Source organism: Sebastes fasciatus, chromosome 20, assembly GCF_043250625.1.
Source record: "Sebastes fasciatus isolate fSebFas1 chromosome 20, fSebFas1.pri, whole genome shotgun sequence".
NCBI lineage: Eukaryota > Metazoa > Chordata > Actinopteri > Perciformes > Sebastidae > Sebastes > Sebastes fasciatus.
Window position 1 is genome coordinate 4622814 of NC_133814.1, and position 20939 is coordinate 4643752.

Below are 20939 nucleotides of genomic sequence, written 5' to 3' on the forward strand. Positions count from 1 at the left end.
CAATTCACTTCTGTTTATATACTATATATGCATGATATACTGGAATTTTAATTCCTGTTGAAGTTTTGACCAATTTGTTGCTGCATTTAAAAAGGAGTGTAAAGGTTTTAACAGGTTCTGTTCATTTTGAAGATTTTGTTACCTAGTTGCAGGTGTAGGGTTTATTATTTCAATAATAAATAACGATTCAGTAAATGTATATATATATGTATTTATTTGTTACCTTTTGTTTTACAAAGTTAGGAAAGCGCTGTTTAAGTCAAGCCTGATGTTGTCTTACACATAAAAGAATGATCCCAGAATGAAACAGCTTATTAATTAAAGACTGGTATCGGATCAGTACTTGGTATCGGCCGATACCCAAAGCCCAGGTATTGCTATCTAAAAAGTCGGTGCATTCGTACCACAAAGACACACAAAATGACAACAACAAGACTCAAAATGACAACAAAGAGAGACAAAGCAACTACAAAAAGTCACAGAATTACTACAAATAACCACAAACCAACTACAAAGAGAAACAAAATGATGAAAAAGAGCCCAAGCAACTACAAAGAGATGCAAAATGACCACAAAGAGGGACAAAACAACTACAGAGATGCAAAACAACTACAAAGAAACAACTAAAAAATGACCACAAAAAGAGGCTAAAGAACTATAATGTCTGTGTGTCTTGTTCCTATGTAGGAGAGGTTGTGGGGCCTTTTGCATGTCTGTGTCCAGGGGCCCATCGTCTCATAATCCGCCCACGACTCCAGTGTGACCCTGGCTTTGCCCAAGGCTTTTATAAGAAAGTCATCGAGGTTTTCTTCATTTCCAAAGGCTGACATTTCATACGGAATGTATTTGTCAGAGTGAACATTAAATATAGTTACAACGTCAAGGATTCCACTTGAATCCGTGGAGTGTCTGTGTATAACTGCAATTTGTGTGATATCACTTGCTACCACGGAGAGAGACAGGTGTCCATTATTGGGTAGATTCCCTGACGTGGGTCCATGTTTTCCTCCTTCCCGTTCACACAGCTGAAAATTCATCTGTGTTGAAGCTTCAAGTGTCTTGTATTTTATGTTACACCCCGACACAGGCTCTTCAAGGAAATGTGCCAGTGTAATCAGAACTCAGAGTCCCTTTGGATTTCCTTTTTTTTTTTTTTTTTTGCATATTATGCCTGTAGCCCTTGACAAGTGTCGTTTTAATTCTTTTTTTTAAATCATTCCTTTTTCTACACACAGGATTTATACAGAAAAGAAAGACTCCCTTTTTTTGATACGTTACGCGTATCTGAATACTAAATCATTTGAAAGCTATCATACAATCTCCGAGATTGGCAGATGCTTGAATGGAGCACTGCATTAGTTGAGGCAGAGCACTGAAGTCGCGCTTGCATTAGCTGATTGTCATCAGCTGCTTCATTCGTGCTTTACCCTCCGTGGCTCATTTTTCAGCTGCTTGGCAAACAGCTGACTGAAAACATATTCATAGAGGTGTACAGCAGTCATTATAACCTACTACTCACTGACCACTCTCGTCTATACCTTCATTCCAACTGCTACCCCTATAACCTCCGCCTTTATGTGCTGAGTTTTTGGTACCGGTGACTTCAATAAGATTTAATGTTCATGTATACATGTATGTATTTGCAGGATCCTTGTTTGCTGCTCAGATTCTTTGAGAACTCCCTCAGTCAGCAGAGCCCTTTCCATCAACTCTATCTGTGTAACCTTGCGCTATAACATGTCAAAGTCTTGTCTCTGACTGAAACTGACAGTTTGAAGGTCACTGGCTGGAATCTTGGAACCGTTCATAAAGTGTGCGTTGACCTCAACTTCCTTCTTTCCACCAAAGTGCAGAATTTGATGACATATTCTCCTTTTTCTTCTTGGAAACTGTGGTATTCGTAAGCTGGCGCTGTTCTCATTCAGGTCCATTCTAGCAAATACATCACACTTCCTCTTTTTGGTTAATGATAACAACTCATTCTTACACTTAAAGTGGGAGTAGGCAGTATATATTTTTGGCATCATTGGGCTAAAATTACATAATAACGTTTCAGCATATTGTAATTCAAGTGTTCTGAGAGATAATAGACTTCTGCTATAAGTAGACTAGTCTTCCTCCTTGTATCATTGAAAGTGCCTGAGTTTACCACTGGGATTCTCCACTCTGTCGCCAATTTGAAGGGAACTTCCTGGTGGTAAACCACCATCAGTACCAACAGTTTCGGTGTCCTTGAGGCTATAGAGGCAAAAAAAAACTTAACATGAAGCTTTTTAAAATCCTCTGTAGATGTTGGGTGCATTCAGTTCCAGGTAAAATGGTTGCTTCAGGATGTTGTGTTCCTTCGAATGAAGGGGGAATGCTCAAAGAAAGATTGCTGCCAATAAATGTGAAATTTCATTCCAATTTATATGAAACAGTATGTAACTGAGGCAGTAAAAGTCTCCCTCATTCCATTGTTTTTCCTTTGAGCTTTGAGTATGAGGCACCACAATGTATTCTCATACAACGGTTCGTATGAAAAAAAAGTAGGAAAAGTTATTCTTCCGTCTTCACAGGAAACAACTTCCTTAGGTTTAGACAACAAAACTACTTAGTTAGGTTTAGGAAAAGATCATGGTTTGGTTTAAGATAATTCCATAAACGGCGTTACTTAAGTACGTAACTTACGTGACAAATAAATCAACGCTGACTTCGGGTTTCATACGGGTAACGAACACCAGTCTCCTGGGCAAAAATTTTGACCCACCCATCCACGCCAACTTCCTCCCTACGCGGCGTTCGCCACCATTTATATTTCCTGCTTCACGATTACGTGAATTACACACAAATTGATTCTGTGGGATATACACAAACTACAGTGCATTACTTTTCGTAGGTGTAGCTACGAATGGTGTATGAGACCAGCCTGGGTACCACATCACAAAGGTTGAATGCTGTAGTGTGCTATGGCTGTGAATCCAATGCCTAAAAATGTGAGCTGACATTTAATTTTCTTATTAAACTGCAAATAAAACAAGACAAAACATCTGTGTGAAAGACTCAGAATAAAAGCCTGCATTTGCTCAGGAAACACAATGCTTTAATAGTCTGGGGCCACTTATTCACACCAGTTTTTATAAAGACACCTGCGATGGGAAATGCAGAAAAGTTTTTGTTTTCTCCAACTTTCCCATAAAAAGACATTGTAAAATAGTGTGGAAAGCCGTGAGCGGGCTGCTATAGGAGCCTAAACCCCCTTCCTATCTCATCATAGTTCCTGCTGTTTTTGCCGTTCAACAAACACCTTCCTCACACCTCGGAGGACTGCTGAGGCTTCTCTCCGGAGGGAATTACTCGTTTGTGTGTCCTTAGCGAAGGGCAGCACTACGCTGAACGCTGCTGAGCTACAGAGAAACCCTGCCGTATAAGCTCCCGGCTCAGCCTCTGAGCGGTCTCATCTGAGCACACCAGCAGTGAAAAGATAGGGGGGGAAAAGCGCAAAGGTAAGGAAGGGCAGAGTAAGAATGACTAAGCATAAAGAACGCACAAGCGGTGTTGCCACTTTGTGTGTTTTCAGACCAATTACGGCAGGCTTTCTGTCCGGTTAATGGATGCTGTGTGTGTGATGGGAAGATAAGACAAGAGTTAAGGGAGGACAGCCAGGGTCACTGTTGATGATGTGATAGTCTGTCTTTACTCTGTAAGCCTGCAGATTCACATGCAATAGAGGGGTTTAATGTGATGTAATGCAGCAGCCATATGGGAGGTCATTCCATTGTCTTTCTAGTTATGCAAAATTGGTAAACTTTTGTGTATCATCATGAAATATCTGACTGCATGTTTGCCTCGGTAATGACACCTTGATAGCTACAGCAAATCATGTTGGCTATGGAGGTGCTTTTGGGTCTTTATTATGCTGTCAAGCAGAATAGGTTTGAGAGCAAAACTTTCCACACTGCTATCAAAAAACTTTTTTTTTAGCAAGAAAAATATTTTTTTTTAAAAGTTTTCGTTGCGAATCCAGAAGGGAATTTCTTTAGATTTGGCAAAAACATCAACTTGGACTCAAGGATGAACTGATTTTGTTGGTCAAAGGTCAAGGTCACTGTAACCTCACAAAAACACGTTTTTGGTCATAACTGAAGTATTCATATACTAATTGACAATTTCACACAAATGTCTAATAAGATGAAATGATGAAGTGATGACATTTTGGACAGACATGCATGTAAACTGCAACTTGACTGGTTGGCGGAGGAATACAACCACAAAGTGGTAATTCTAGTTTTACTTTTCAGATGATTTCATCTACATATTTTTAGAGGCAAACAAAAGTAGCGTATAAACATGTAATTTGGGGTAAACAAGTGGTAACTTTCATTAGCCCCAATTAAAGGCAACTAAGTATTATATTAACTGTGACTTCAGAAATGCCCAATGACTGAGTAATCCATGATGTCTTCTCACAATGGCAATGCTAACATCTGTCATTTATCAATCAAATATCAGTCTACCAACCTAGTTGGCTCATCAGTATACAGTATACACTAAGGGTGTAACGATTCATCTACTACATCGATGTATCGATTTATATTCCTACGATCCAACTACATCGATAGGTACTCGGCAAGTTGTCCTTCACGGGAGACGTATAGTATATCGATATAAAATCGATTTGAAACGCAAAAATCGATTGAATCGATACTAAGGATTTGCACCTTGTATTTAAGGACGACAAACGTTATAATAAAAGTTTTTCTTAGCACTTTTATTAATAAAGAAATGTTAAACTTGATTACTCTATCAAATTATTTAAACAGCGTTTGTAGAGGAATGATTCTGTCCAAAGCTGTTTGATCACTATCAGCGGTTCATCTCTGTATTATTGCTCTACCGTTTATATTGAAAATGAGAACAGAAGCAGCAGGTTAAACCACTGTTCATTTAACTTGAATAGAAGTTGGTTTATTATATTTTTTGTTAAATATTGCACTGCCTTGTATCTTGAGAACTGAAGCAGCAGGTCCTGCAGTTGCACTTTTTATTATTTTCAAATAAAAGCTGTATGTATTTGCCATTAATCGTTGTTTACTTGTTTATATCCGTGATTCATTTATCCCTGATTCCCTTACAAGAAAAACTTTGAGGAATCCTGACCTGCACTGTCCAGTATCAGATATTTATTTCACAGTCACACTGACTGAATTTTTGGCAAAAAAAGTTACTGTATCGATTCAAATCATTGAATCGTATCGTATTGTATCGCTCTAGATGAGCCAAATATCCTCCTTGAATCGTATCGGTACCATGGAAATCGTATCGTATCGTTGTAAAAACATATCGTTACACTGCTAGTATACACCCATAGGTCTACACTACCTACAGATTCCAAATGTTTGTTTGTTTCCTTTGCTGTGTTGAGATGATATGTGGTGTTTTGAGCTGTAATGAAACCGTGATGTTTTTCTGAAAAGGCCACTGAGATAAGATCCTGTCCCCATCTAGGACGCAGCCGCCGCGCCAGCATCAATAATTCATATCTTGACCATTATGAGATGTGAATTATGAGCCTGGGAATGCCTGATCTGGTAGCACGGGGATGGAAAAAGATAAGTTTGGTTGATGGATGGCTATCCTAACGCTTCTCATCTGTGGTGCCTGCTCTCCTGAAATTTCATGAAACGAGCCCGGTGCTTGAATGCAAATGTGGGAGAAAGCAGCTGTTGGATACATACTGTCGACCACTAAGCAGCTTCTACAAGCGGTCGTGTTTACAAGTGTGCCTTGCTCAAGGGAATCTGAGCGCTTGTTGAGGGATAAGAGAGCATGTATGAGTCACTTCACCAGCTGAGGTTTTCCTCGCTGTGATCATTCAGTCACCCTGCAATTACCAGCTTCTCTGACTATTCAGCAACTGCCGCGCAACACAGAACATCTGTCCCACCTTCGCTTCACTGAGGCTAAATTTGATTATGTAATGATTGCAAAGGTGAAAGCAGCATGCCCGCCGGGCAAAACTGATCAACAATCTCAACAGGGGAACAATCAGAGCCAATGTTTCCAATAGGCACTGTGGATCGTTGCAGAACAGTTTAGGTCAAATAAGGCCATATGGGGATCAGTAATTGTGCCAATTTCCCCCAAAACAAGGCCAGCAGCCATCTCTGTGAGGCTCTACTTAGGCATGGTGGTATTGAGCGTATCTATTGCCTCCACAAGGCTCGCAACATGGCGACTGCTGAGCTGGCGGCTTGCAGCTCACAGCGAAGGACGTATATTGGCAAAAGAAGTGAAAGTCAATTGTTGGTTCCATTGCAACATCAGCGCCCAGCATCAAAGCTACACTTCCGCCATTTTGGACTGAAAGCCACTACCAGACAGTCAGTAAAACGTCCACCTAAAAAGTGACGTACAAAAGTAAAACAAAATTATTTCTATTCTATTGTCATATTCTACCGAAATGGCCTGTGTTGAACAATAAAATATTATAAATATAATAGGATTTTTCAGCACAAACAGTGCAAATAACGGCAACAGTTCTGACAGAGATGACAGTGTTTACCGGAGGGTGGGTGCTTAGTAGGTGTATTACATACAGTAGGAGTACCAACACCGGAGCAAAACCATACAGTGCTGAGGACGGGGGTGGCAAAAAAACTAATTTCAGCCACCTAAAAGGAAGGCTGACCTAATAAAAAATGTATATCCGTTTAAGTGTACACTATATTTAGAATATTTTCACCGCTTTATCTTGCCGTCAGACCGCCGTTTCCTTTCTTGTGATGGGGAACTGAAAGTGAAACGTATCTATGATCTCTCCGTCAGAAAATATTCTAAATATAGCGTACACTTAAGGATATATAATTTTTTTTAGTTGAGCCTTTCTTTTAGGTGACTAAAATATGTTTTGCTGTGGACCCCATCAACAGAATTGTATTGCTTTGCTCTGGTGCCGGTGTTCCTGTCTGTTTCTCCAAGCTGGGGGCGTGCCGACCGTCATCTACTGTAGGTAATACACTGACTATGGACAAGTACCTCATACAACACCACTTCAAAAGGGATCACCAAAGTTATTCATCCTGCTGGGACCATGAATATCTGTACGAAATTTTGTGCCAATCCATAGCATAGAGGTTGAGATAAATTTACAGGATAAGTAAAAACCTTGACCTGCTGGTGGAGCTAGAGGAAAAGTGAGGCAATCACCAAAGACAGTAGGATGCATCCTCTGGGAACCATGAATATCTTTAAAAGAGATTTTAGACCAAGTTTGAATGAGCTGGCTACGAGCTGAACTGAGTTATGTATATTGGTAGCAATCTCGGAACGGTCTTCAACGACGAATGCAAGGTGCTATATTTTTGGGTTTCCGGTGTAGCCAGCGGATATCCGGGACAAGATTTCCTTTTCCGTCCAATTAGCAACTTGAGATGCGAGGCTGGAGTTGGGAGTTGAGAGACGACATTTACGATCGGATTGTTTCACAAGCAGACAGTTTACAGGCTAATTTTAAACCAATAAAAAGCTAAATCATCGTCGGACGATAGCCGGTTGGTTCCAAGATTGCATTTCAGCCGACGCATTCCGTCTCTTCTGCCGACTGTTTACCTGCATTCAACCAAAGCTTGCTCGAACATGATCGGTCAATACTACTCGAACTGCAAATGGAAACCAGAACGCTTCCGATACCAAAATCAATATCCCATTGCCATAGAGATGAAGTTCGTGGTACTGAGAAGCAAAAGGTCACATAAAAATGTCAGTTACTGCTTGTCAACACACACGCACACACATACACACACACACATACACATACAGCACCAACCATTGTGAGAGCCATTTCTCTGCTTATTTTCTCAACAAGATAACACCCTCCTCTGGTCAAAATGAAATCCCTCTTTTCAAGTGTCAGAACAAAGCTATCTAATTTTTAGCGAGAGCGCCTCATGGCTCCAAAAGCTGCTCCCGAACAGCCAGTCCTCGGAGGAGCCGTAACCAGGGCCAAGGAACAGGCATCCTGGGCGGGCTCGGCTCCAAAGCACTGGGCGTACGGCCCGGTACTGGAGCCTCTGTGGCCACTCACTGGTTTATTGCCATTTCAGTGAGAAGAAAGGAGGGGTAGGAGAGAGAGGAGGATTAAAGAGGGAATGCATGTGGAGAGAGGCTGGAGAGATGAAGAAAGGGATGAAGAATAGCATAACCCTGGTGAAAGATTTGGGCCATTTAAATGAAACCAAAATGCACACAGCAATAATGAGTGAGCGAGCTGCATGTATGGTGTATGCTGACAGTGTAGAACATGATGACACCAGACCACAACACACACACACTGTGGACACAATACTAGCTGTAGAGGGGGATAGTTGACATGTCTTTGTGTACCCTCACACACCATGACAGCCACACACACACACACACACACACACACACAGGAGTGTTTTATGTGTTTATGGCTCAGACTTTAAGTCCAGAGTCCAGAGTCTCTAGGGCCTCATTACACCTGCAGAAAAGAAAAGGGTGTTTTCAGGTAGGAAAGTCCTAACCAGGCCTTTACTGTCATCAGATCTGGACCCGATTCACTCAGACTTGTTGGGTTTTTGAAGCACCAGTTGGTGATCCCACCTTGATGATCACAGCATCTCACATGCATTGCTGCAGCTGCATGCACTGGCTATAGATGGAGGGTGATGGGGGATGAGGGAGGGGGGGGGTTCTTACCTGGATTGCCGCAGTCCGCGCACGTTCCGTTGCCCGGTCTCACCAGCACGTCTTGCAGGAGCCGGTTGTTCCCCTCCGGTTCCAGCGCCATGAGGGAGTTTATCCGTCCAGCCTCTCCAGAAGCCTGCTGCCAGAGAACATCCAGACACACCGACCGACCGCTCGATCACCTGTCACCTCCGATCTGAAGTAGAGAGGAGACTGGATGATCCGAGCCGGTGCTGCTGCTGCTGGAGGAAACCTCTCTCTCTCTCTCTCTGTCTCTCTCTCTCTCTCTGTGTCTCTCTCTCTCTCTCTCTGTGTCTCTCTCTCTCTCTCTCTGTATTACTGAGTCTCACTGACTGCATAATAATCAAGCCTATATGTTCCCATCACCTCCTCCTCGTCTTCTCTTCTAGTCCCTCCACCCCTTGTCAAATCTTATGGAAGTGAGACACCCAGCGGTGGACAACCAGAATTTAAATAGAATTTAAACCTGCATTAGGGAGAATATTTTTTTGCATCATTGGGCAAAAATCCCATAATAACCTTTCAGCATATTGTAATTCAAGTGTTCTGAGAGAAAACTAGACTTCTGCTCCTCCTCATGGCTCTGTTTTCAGGCTTTAGAACATCTAGCCTATAATGGGAAATTTTGGCCAATCACAGGTCATTTCAGAGAGAGAGCGTTCCTATTGGCTGTTCATTCAACGGAGGCAGCTGTCAATCACTTGCTCCGATCAAACGGTCAAACTAGGCAGCGCTGATCAAATACAAATCTATTTTTTTTTTTTATTAAATATTTATTATTCTGTTACTGTAATGCCTATTTCTAGCCTCAAATGTTTATAGTTCTCATGTAAAATTAGAAAGTCTGCTCCGGCTGGTGGGCGGTGCTTGGTATTTCCTCAACTGATCTCAACATGGTTGCCGGGTCACAAACTTTCTCATTTTACAGCTAAACTGTACACTACAAGATGATTCTGAAAACATTTGAGGTGAGAAATAGTCATTACAGTAACAGAATATTGATTCATATTTGATCAGCGCTGCCTAGTTTGACCGTTTCATCAAAGTCTGCGAGTGATTGACAGCTGCTCAGAGACGGCAAGGCTACAGCTCAGCTCTGATTGGTTGCTTTCCTCCGGTCTGTGAAATCTTGCAGATGCCATTAGGAGCACCGGAGGACACCGGAGGACACCGGAGGACACCGGCACACAATTTTTTTCAGATTACCTTTTATAAAAAAATCTTTTTAAAATCATATTTGCTCCAATTCTACCCACAGCAGCTTTAATATGTCTTTAAAATCTGAAATGTTGCTACATAACAGGAATGACCCTTTACATATTTCTAGAATATCACATTGCATATTATATTATATTTAGTATTAGAGGTATATATTGTGTCGTGGGCTATATTTTGCATGACTGTCCTCTGTTTATATACTTTAGGTATCATCAGCTATTTTTATCTGTTTGGTTCTTTATCATGAGATAGTGTCCACCGGTTTATACGTTTATTATTTAAGTTATTAGTTTATAAAGTGAAAAAAAAATAATCCATAGATTTTTTAGTTTTATAGTAGGCCTAGGGCCTAGTCTATCACTAAATTACTTTTATTTTGTAGGCCTAGTTCTTGAGACAGTATTGGGGTGCATTTAATGGTAATATGTATGTTTTTAGTCCTGTTTAGGCTATGCCAGTATAATACTCCTATTTTATCATTTGGCCATGTTGTGTCATGTGCACCTTCAGCAGGTTTTCCCTTCATGTATATAGGGTTATTATTTATTTATTTATTTACCTAGACTAGCTGGTTCTCTCTCATCAGCCTGCGTGCAGGAGATTGTGCGTTTATTATAGACAAGACAATTTTGTATTTTTTTTTTTGCATTGATGGGCTTTATAAAATTATTAGTTTATAAAGAACTAAGTGATTGATTAATATTTGGTAAATAAACACGTTAAGTTATTAGGACTTAATCGAAAAAACCTGATCGATCGTCAATGCGATTCAATCGACTACTAATGTCTAGTTGCGACGGCAACGAAACAAGACGTCATATTAACGCGACAACAGGGTCATTTGTTGCTGTTGCCTTCGTGTGATTTAGCAAACAGAAGACTTTTCAAAGCAGTCTTGTCTTTAACTAAACACAGAAACATGTCTACCGCCATGAACTTCGGGACGAAGAGTTTCAAGCCTCGAGCTCCTGATAAAGGCTCGTTCCCTCTGGATCACTTCGGTGAGATAATAACACACTGTAACTCTGTAACACTGTTAGTCTCAACTCATTCTGCTGCTACAGCTCCTGCGTGTTCAGCAACATGGATCATTTTGAGTTAGCTATTAATTCAAGCAGAGGCAGACATAGTGTAGTATTGTGCAGCTGTTAAACAGCGACCTGTCTCTGGAGACATCCAGCTGTTGTTCTCCGGGTGAAGTGAGGAAGCACATTGAGTGATCAAACTGACCGCCTCCTACAGTAGTTTCTCATTTTTGTTACATTTTAATGTGGAGATCTGTAGCTCAGCCCTGCGACACTGTAACGTTAAATGTAGGGTTGGTAATCTTGAGAAACTAGAAAGAGTAAACTAGATTTAATAAAGTATCCAACTGATAAACCCAGCCCAGTGTTGACAACTATTATCCAAATGTAAGTAGCTACACATAGCAGCACTAGCTCCAACAGCAGCTACATGTAGCATTAGCCGGTGTTGTTGTAACAGAATACAGCGAGTAAAAGTAAATGACACTCTCTTCCTCCATCAGGACTGATGTTGGAGCACCTCAAGGATGCATTAGTTCACCTGTGTTGTTTACTTTGTACACTGCTGATTGCACCACCAGGGTGCCCAACCAACTTCTTTTAAAGTACTGATGATTCCACCTTCATTTCTCTGCTGACTGACAGCGATGACCTCAGTTTGCATCAGTGTAATGTTGACTGGCTGATTGAATGGTGTGACAAAAACCATCTTATCATTAACAACTAACAACTTATCTACTAACAGCTAGCAAGACAGAATAAATTATTTTTGGCCTTCCTCCTGACTGTCAGCTGCCTACAGTTACAATTCATAATGTAGAAATTAAACAGGCTCTTCATACAAATACCTGGGAGTTCTGATGATAGACTCCACCCGATCATGGACCCCTCACATTGAATTTACTTGTAAGAAGATACAGCAGCACAGTCTGGCTCAGTAGTCGCTCTGTAAAACGTAAAAATAAACTTTATAGCCAAATCAAAATCTGCATGAAGATCATTGGCCAACCTGTGACAGCCTACTTTCAATCAGCTCACAACAAGAGCATGCTCAGACTGGCCAACAGCATCTCTTCTGATCCCTTCCATGTTTTAAATGGGGAATATCAACTTCTGCCCTCCAAGAGGCGATTCAGAGTCCCTACATTTAACCCCATCAGGCTCAAGAACGCTTTGTCCATCAGTCCATCTTGTTGCTAAATAATAATGAATGTGCTGCTAAAGACATGTAAATGGTCATTTTGTAACAGGTTATGTATGAATAATTGTGATGTGTTTTGTTTTTGTCTGATGGGTCTTACTTGTCTGTCTGTCTATGGTAACAGGATGTCTATTGTATGTGTACTTTTTCTCAAACTAAGCTGCCTATGGACGCAAAATGAATTTCAGTGCAAACTGACAATAAAGTTGTATCGTATGGTATGGTATCGTTGTGTCGAATACTGTTTCCCCGTCGTTATGTGTCCCCTTTGCCTAAACCTGAACCAACCCTTATCCCCCTAACCACCGAGAGGGGTGCTATCATTTTAACAGGAGGGAAATACAATTTTTTTTACACTATTAAATTATCATTATGAACATTAACAACGAAAATGGCTATTGTTAGTACAATCTAGCAGCAGCAGAAGTGGGTACAAACACAGAGGACATTTTCAGTCAAGGAATAATATTTACTGCTCTGGTCCATGTCTGTACCTTCACACTGGATGTACCTTATCATTTCAGGAGAGTGTAAAGCCTTCAAGGAGACCTTTATGAGATGCCTGAAAGACAACAGCTTCGACAACTCCAAGTGCAGACTGCAGTCCAAAGACTACCTGGAATGCCGCATGGAAAAGTAAGAAACCTCATACAAAATACAGCTCTTCATTAAGTTTGAATTGTGTAAACAGAAATGACTACTAACAGTTAATTTGTCTATTTGTTCTTGATGTCACTGAGCTTGGTACTTATGAGACGACTGAACGTATCTTGTTTGAAGCAATGAGTATTTGATGTAAAGTTTATCAGCCTATTTCATCTGTAGTTTGGGATTCATCCTATAATTATTATTACTGGCAATGTGTACATTATTTATTTCATATTTGTTTGTTATTTTCTTTTCTTTCTTTTTTTCTTTTTTTAATTTAACTTAGTTTTTTGTTATTTATGTGTACTTTATTTATTATTTATTTAATATATTTTTTTTAATCTTCTTTTTGCTCTTCTTTTCTTCTTTTTTTAAATTTAACTTTGTTTTTTGTTCTTTTTCCTTTTTGCATCAGCAGTGGGGGAAAATACCACAATAAGGAGGGACAATCATTCATGTTTATGCTTTATTTGTATGTTTCTTTAAACCTGATGTTACTTCCAATAAATTATTATGGAAAAAAAATACAATACAAATACCAAAAAAATACAATTCTTATAATCCTTATGTCTGGTGGAGTAAAGTTAAACACACTCTAGTTATACTTTTAAACAAGAATTGTCATTTTTCATTAGATAATTCCCTTGTTATCTTGTGTTTTCCAGTCAGCTGATGGCCAAGGAGCCTCTGGAAAAACTGGGTTTCAAGGACATGATGGATCCACCTCACAGCCAAGCAGACGGCGACACTAAACCCTGACACAGACAGCTGCTGTGTCATAAATGCGAGGATGGTGTTGCTGTGAACTTAACGTATCAAACAATTTGTTGTTAATAAGATGACAACACAAAGCAAAGACTGCTGTGAGTGTGAAGCTGAGGAGAATGGCTTCAAAGAACTTTGAGGATGCGGGCCAGCAAGAGGACATTGGGGTCTTAGTTTGTCACAGAGAACAAACTAATTTTATCAATCCTTTGTGTACATAAGATATAATGTGTAATATATGGAGATGCTGTTTTGACAGGTCAATAAATATTTTGTATTTAAACTAAACTGTGTGTAGATTGACTCTAGCATGTGATACTGTCAAAATGGTGACATCTGCTGGCAAATTATTGGTTCTGCATTTGTATGGATGGATTTAATCCACGATAAACAGTAATACAATTGGTCTATATATATATAGATATATCTATATATAGATATATCTAGATCTAGATATCTAGATATATCTAGATCTAGATATATAGATCTAGATATATCTATATATCTAGATATAGATATATAGATATATACAGTATAATGTATTTTTATATAAAAATCCCTTTTTTCTCTTGCTGTTTTCTCATCTTGAACTTGGTGGCGGTTACATAAAGTATCCACTCAAATGTGATTTAGAGTGACTATCTAACCCGCCCATCATATAAAAAACACAGTTTAGAATAAGCTATATCTTGGTTACATAGAAAATACTTGTTAGGACCAATTCACTGTTGGCCTGTTCATGAGATTTACTCATAATAAGATAAGAAAAATATAAGATATCGCCAGACTTATCCTATAAGGCTTGATACAGTTAAAAAAAAAAAAAAAATGCCTCTTAATGTAGTGAAAATGTTAAAAATACTGTTAAAGCAGAAGTCTAGACATTTATTTTTTATTTTATTATATTTAACAAAATCCTTAACAGATGTTCAAGGTTTGTGTAAATGCATATCTGCGTACCAATGGCTGCGTATAGTATGAGACTTGGTCAAAATGACTCCAGTATTTAATATCTTGATTGAAACAATAGACAAATGAAGTTGTAAATTTAAGATATTAAAGAAAAGAATCATGTAACTGTGAAGATTTCTGCTCAGAAGTCGTGATGTGTTATTGTCATTTTGGCTGTTGAAGGCCTTTCAGTGGCAACATATCCCTCTCTGTGGAGAAATACAAGCTATTGGTTAATCTGTAGAAAATTAAAGGTGCAACATTTAAGGAATTCACAGTTCCCAAATTCATGACACATTTGATTTTCTGTAAATGTACAACATCAATTGCTATCCTGGGAATATGGAATATGGGAAAAAAAAATTTAAAAAAAAGAAATTATTAATTAAAGGGGAACTACACCCATTTTCAAAATTCATACATGTTATTCATATGGTCTAGGACAGGTCTATACTTTATACCCCATGACATCACAAATCTGAGTTTTATCCCAGTAGTTTTTGGATTTGAGTTGTTGATTTTTACTACTATTTTTGGACTGTTTTAGACCATTTTGAAAATGGGTGTAGTTCTCCTTTAATAATTGTTATAATACTAAGTGTTATTAATAGTTAATATAAAAATAACAAAAATCATGAACAAGATTTGCTCATTACTTTTTAACACTTTCAGCTTTGACATTTCTTCCTGAAAGTGTATCTTCCAAACTTACTTTTTGTAACCTTTGGAATCTTCTACTGAGCCACTTGGCTTCTGGATCCACACAGAGGTGAGTTTTGTTCGCAGTGGTAAAACTGTCGAGACAAAGAGGGGACAGAAACAATTCAATTAGGGCTGTCAGAGTTAACGCGATAATAATGCATTAATACAACACATTAGCACATCTGTTTTAACGCCACTAATTTCTTTAACGCATTAACCTGACTTGCGATTTTTAGGTCGTAGCGGGCTCAGTTTTAAATCTAGAGTGAAGATACTGACATCATATGAAACCAGAAAACCCGAGGAATCCATTGGTACCAACCATGTCATACTAACTTGTAAGGAAAGGAGGCCAAATAACTCTCCTATCTTACTTCCTTATGATGAGGAAAAACTGTCATGGCCATTTTCAAAGGGGTCCCTTGACCTCTGACCTCAAGATATGTGAATGTAAATGGGCTCTATGGGTACCCACGAGTCTCCCCTTTACAGACATGCCCACTTTATGATAATCACATGCAGTTTGGGGGCAAGTCATAGTCAAGTCAGCACACTGACACACTGACAGCTGTTGTTGCCTGTTGGGCTGCAGTTTGCCATGTTATGATTTGAGCATATTTTTTATGCTAAATGCAGTACCTGTGAGGGTTTCTGGACAATATTTATCATTGTTTTGTGTTGTTAATTGATTTCCAGTAATAACTATATACATACATTTGCATAAAGCAGCATATTTGCCCACTCCCATATTGATAAGAGTATTAAATACTTGACAAATCCGCCTCAAAGACACATTTTGAACAGACAAAAAAATGTGTGATTAATTTGCGATTAATAACTATGAACAATCATGCGATTAATCGCGATTCAATATTTTAATCGATTGACAGCCCTAAATTCAATATTTAGTATTTGCTCCTGGCCATAAATTATTTATCTGCTAAATGCTCAGGTTATATGTTGTCTGTGTACAGTAGATTTATTGGATATTTTCTCCGAAAACAGTCGCTGCGGCTGGAAAACGAGTTCAATGAGAGCACTGAGACTGAGCAAAAACGGTAGTGATGTGGACCAGAAAAGCAAAACAATGAGCTGAAAGAAGCTAAAAGCTCTGCAAAGCTGAGGGAACTGCAGAGCAACATAGTTATGAGACACACTTCAAAGCTAATGTAAAAATGCATCCTGCGTCCAAAGTATGACTCTGTATAGTAGATACGTGGTAGTGAATAACGGAGCCTGATTCAGGAATCAGGAAACTCGCTGAACAAACATGTCTTGAATCATGTGTACAGTATGAAGAGGCGGAGTGTTTGTTGTGGAGGGAATGTGTGCTCAGGGAGATGACATAAGAGGATTTGCAGGGCGCTGCTGTACAGCTGCTGAGAACAATGGCCAAAACATCTGGATTATCAGTTGCAGAGCCAACCTGCTCTTTTCTCTGAACCAGCTGTTTATCACTGGTCCAGGTTAAATCATCTTGAATAATACAATGTATTGATTAAAATAAGAATTCTAAATGCAAAACAAATACGGGCAGCCTTCCACGTTGTTTTTGGTCCTGTTCCAAATTACAAAAATACTGGGAAACTGTCCTGTTTGAAATGTTGGGAACTGAGCTTGAACTGGATCCAGTATCTCTTGGTGGTTCACCAGTGAAAAAAAAAAAAAACACCATTATTATACAGGCAAAGTAATGAGCCTCCAGATGTTTCTTTTCCATCTGTACATTCTTTGAAAACCTTAAAACTTTCTATGAAAAAATGTTTTGCTTGATAACAGAAGAAAGGACTTTAGGAGGCTCTATTGGCAATAGTCCATTCCAACTGGTTTCCTACACTGCACAGATGGACAGATAACTCTCCCATGCTGCACCAAACCGTCATTTTATTTGCACTGTATGTGATACAATGTTAGACTCATTTTAGCCACAAGAGGTCAGACGTGCACAGGCATAAAGTGTTCATATGCTCTTAAATGATCAATGGCACCCGTTTTCAGTTCATTTCTAGAAGAAGATGAAGATATACTTCATTGATCCCCTTAGGGAAATTGTATGTTTTTCACTCTGTTGTTACACAGCCAAGTCACAAATAAGCCCAAAAACTTTTGAGAGGAACCAGAATTAACACACAAGTAATAAATAAACTGCACTATTCAAGCAGCCTATAGGACGTGAACTATGACTGTAGCCGAGTAAATGATCTGGCTAAGAAGCGGTGGGTTGATGCAGCGTTGGGGAGTAGATGGGTTGCAGGTGATGTGCAGCTTGGAACAGGTGAATCAGCTTGGCAGCAATCAATGAGTCAGGAGAGTGAGCGGAGGAGCAACACCCACAGCAACACACACACAGACAGAGAGAGCGAGACAGACATATGAGGGGACGTACAAGACATAATTCATTCTTGCACTCACACACACATACATTCTCCTACACAAGAATATATGTGTGTGAGAAGAATATAAGTATGTGATGATGTGTGTCAGTGTGCTGACTTGACTATGACTTGCCCCAAACTGCATGTGATTATCATAAAGTGGGCATGTCTGTAAAGGGGAGACTCGTGGGTACCCATAGAACCCATTTACATATCTTGAAGTCAGAGGTCAAGGGACCCCTTTGAAAATGGCCATTACAGTTTTTTCCTCACCAAAATTTAGCGTAAGATAGGAGTGTTATTTAGCCTCCTTTCCTTACAAGTTAGTATGACATGGTTGGTACCTGTAAGGGACCAAGCAGTGAAGCAACGAGGAAACAGGAGTTGTTGAAATAATTTGGGCTTTTTATTCAGCCAAAAAAATAACAAAACATTATTAAACAATAATTGAATACCTAGGTCTAACAAAAAAGAGGTTAAAGTAATATAACAATACTTATTCCCACTATTAAACCAGATGTTAACTGAACAAAAACTAACCTAAACAATGAACCATGAGGGCAGATATGTATAGGGCTTAGCCAAACCAAAATAGAACACAAAGGGGTAAACAAGATGGACACAAAATATAATTAAATACCAAGCAGAACTAACTACAACCAAATCCCCCCCATAACATTGCAGCACTTGGTTTGGCCCAGTTTGAGTCCTCATGGCAGCACTTGGTTTGAGTCCTCAGCCACGCCCCTATCTCCACCAGGAAGTCAGCTCCCCCAACAGCCAACTCAAACAAAGAAACAAATGATTAGTATAACAAATAATAATATGTGTAACCTCACAGTGTTAATGTGTGAATCTAAACTATATAAGGTTAAACACAAATAAGTGATGTTAATTGTAAAGGTATAGTTGGCTGCAAATTAAATGAACCTGTGTAGGTAGTAAACTAATGAGATGAGTGTGAATCGGAATGATATTACCCTGTGTGGCTGTGACCATCACACACTCCCCCCCTTCAGGACCCTCGCTGGAACAGCGAGAGAGGTAGTCAGCTGTGAGGTTGTCCTTGCCTGGGATGTGCTGCACGCTGAAGCGGAATGGTTGTAGAGCCAGGTACCACCGGGTAATCCTTCCATTCGTATCCCTCATCCTCTCCATCCACTGAAGCGCCTTGTGATCTGTCTCCAGGGTGAATTCTCTCCCCAGGAGGTAGTACCGGAATGAGTCGAGGGCCCACTTGATGGCCAGTGCCTCCTTTTCCACCGTCGAATATCGAACCTCCCTGGGGAACAGTTTCCGGCTGATGAAGGCAACTGGATGACGGTCGCCTGGTGGTCCCTGGAGCAGCACAGCCCCGAGACCCCTGTCGGAAGCATCCGTTTGCAGAATAAAATGTTCATCAAAGTTTGGGCTGTACAGAACGGGTTTCTTACTTAATGATTGCTGGATGTCGTGGAAAGCTGCCACTGCCTCCTCGGGCCACTGGATCTGATTGGGACACTGGGATCTAGTCAGGTCTGTGAGTAGAGCTGCCCTGGCAGAGAATTGTGGTATGAAGCGGTGATAGAAGCCTGCCATTCCCAGAAAGGATCGTAGCTGCTTCCTTGTTTGTGGCAAAGGACATGACTCGATGGCGTGGATCTTGTTGACCTGCGGCCGTATCACCCCATTTCCAATGACATAGCCCAGGTACTCCGTCTCTGCGGTAGCGAAGGTGCATTTTGATGGATTTATGGTCAGACCCGCAGAGTGGAGACCATCTAAGACAGCACGCAGATGTTCCATATGCTCCTCCCAGGTGGTACTGTAAATGACAATGTCATCCAGATATGCTGCAACAAAACCAGAGAAATCACAAAGTACCTGGTCCATGAGCCTCTGGAAGGTTGCTGGTGCCCCATGCAACCCAAATGGCAGGACTGTGAACTGGAAGAGACCCCATTGTGTCCTGAAGGCTGTCAGCTCCCTGGATCGTCCTGTGAGTGGAACCTGCCAGTAACCTTTGCACAGATCTAAGGTGGTCAAGTATTTCGCTTTTCCAAGCCGTTCAAGTAAATCATCAATTCTTGGTGTTGCATAGCAATCAAACTGAGAAATTGAATTCAGGTACCTGAAGTCAATGCAGAACCGTAGGCTTCCATCCTTCTTCGGCACCAGGACCACTGGGTTACACCACTCACTTTTTGAAGTCTCAATGATCCCCAGGGACAGCATCAGGTCCACCTCCTTTTTCAGTGAGGCCAGCAGGCGTTCTGGAATCCTGTAACTTAGTCGTCTCACAGAAGTACCATCTCTAACAACAATATCATGTTCAACAATATTTGTCCTCCCAGGATTCTCCTGAAAAACTTCAGAATTACAGATTGCCCTCACCTGAAGCTGTTTGTCCTCCGAGAGGTGGCTGAGGTCATGGTCCAATGCAGCTTCCGCCGCAGGCAGGTATTGCTCCTCCACTTCCTCTAGCACATCTCTGATGAGCATCACTTCTGCTTTCCTTTCAGGTCGCTGCACCCACTCCTTCAAGAGATTTATATGCAGTACCCTACTTGAGCGTGGCCGCCCTGGGGTTGATACCTGATATGTGGTGGGCCCCAGTTTCTTCAGGATCTCAAATGGTCCCTGCCACTTTGCTAACAGCTTGTGGTTATCACTGGGGAGGAGCACTAGCACTTTTTGTCCTGGATTGAAGGATCTCTGTCGGGCTGACTGATCGTACCAGGACTTCTGCTGTTTTTGGGCCTCCGCCATGTGTGATTGGGCAAGCTCACCCATTTTCTCCAATCGGTCTCTCATCTGGACAACATAGGATATAATGTTAACAGATTTCATCCTCCCCTGGTCTCCCTCCCAAATCTCTCTCAGCAGTGAGAGAGGCCCTCGTACTTCATGTCCATACAAAAGTTCAAATGGAGAGAAGCCAGTGGAGGCTTGGGGTACTTCCCTATATGCGAAGAGGAGGTATGGCAGCCACTGATCCCAGTCCGTACCAGTACTGTTCACAAACTTCCGAAGCATCTGCTTCAGGGTCTGATTGAAGCGCTCCGTCAGTCCATCAGTTTGGGGATGATACGGCGTGGTCCTCAGGCTCCTAATGCCAAGTAACTGATACACCTGTTTCAGCAGAGAGGACATGAAGTTAGTTCCCTGATCAGTCAATATCTCACAAGGAAAGCCTACTCTGGAAAAGAACTGCACCAAACAGAAAGCTACTGATTTTGCTTTTATGGATTTCAATGGAAAAACTTCAGGGTACTTTGTAGCGTAATCTGTTATGACCAGCATATAACGGTACCCCCCCCTTGCTTCTCTCAACAGGGCCGACAATGTCCATCCCAAGGCGCTCGA

At 40.6% G+C, this 20939-nt stretch overlaps 2 protein-coding genes and 1 long non-coding RNA gene across 3 annotated transcripts in view; 1 reads left to right on the top strand and 2 right to left on the bottom strand.

Annotated features, from left to right (window-relative positions):
* The window catches only part of LOC141759060 (arf-GAP with dual PH domain-containing protein 1-like), a 56975-nt gene extending 47954 nt beyond the window's left edge, over window positions 1–9021 (bottom strand). The window contains exon 1 of the mRNA XM_074620964.1: window positions 8701–9021. Coding sequence (XP_074477065.1) covers window positions 8701–8791 — 91 coding nt within the window. The 5' untranslated portion in view covers window positions 8792–9021. The remainder of the gene's footprint in view (window positions 1–8700) is intronic.
* Window positions 9022–10748: 1727 nt separating this feature from the next.
* cox19 (cytochrome c oxidase assembly factor COX19) lies at window positions 10749–13854 on the top strand. Its single transcript, XM_074620230.1, has 3 exons — window positions 10749–10928; window positions 12678–12789; window positions 13467–13854. Exons 1-3 carry the CDS (start codon window positions 10847–10849, stop codon window positions 13558–13560), a joined length of 288 nt encoding a protein of 95 aa, XP_074476331.1. The 5' UTR covers window positions 10749–10846; the 3' UTR covers window positions 13561–13854.
* Window positions 13855–14442: 588 nt separating this feature from the next.
* LOC141758637 (uncharacterized) lies at window positions 14443–16349 on the bottom strand. The gene is made up of 2 exons (XR_012591909.1): window positions 15230–16349; window positions 14443–14726 (listed from the first exon to the last, which is right to left on the bottom strand). It is a non-coding gene; the product is annotated as an uncharacterized LOC141758637 (long non-coding RNA).
* Window positions 16350–20939: the final 4590 nt, after the last annotated feature.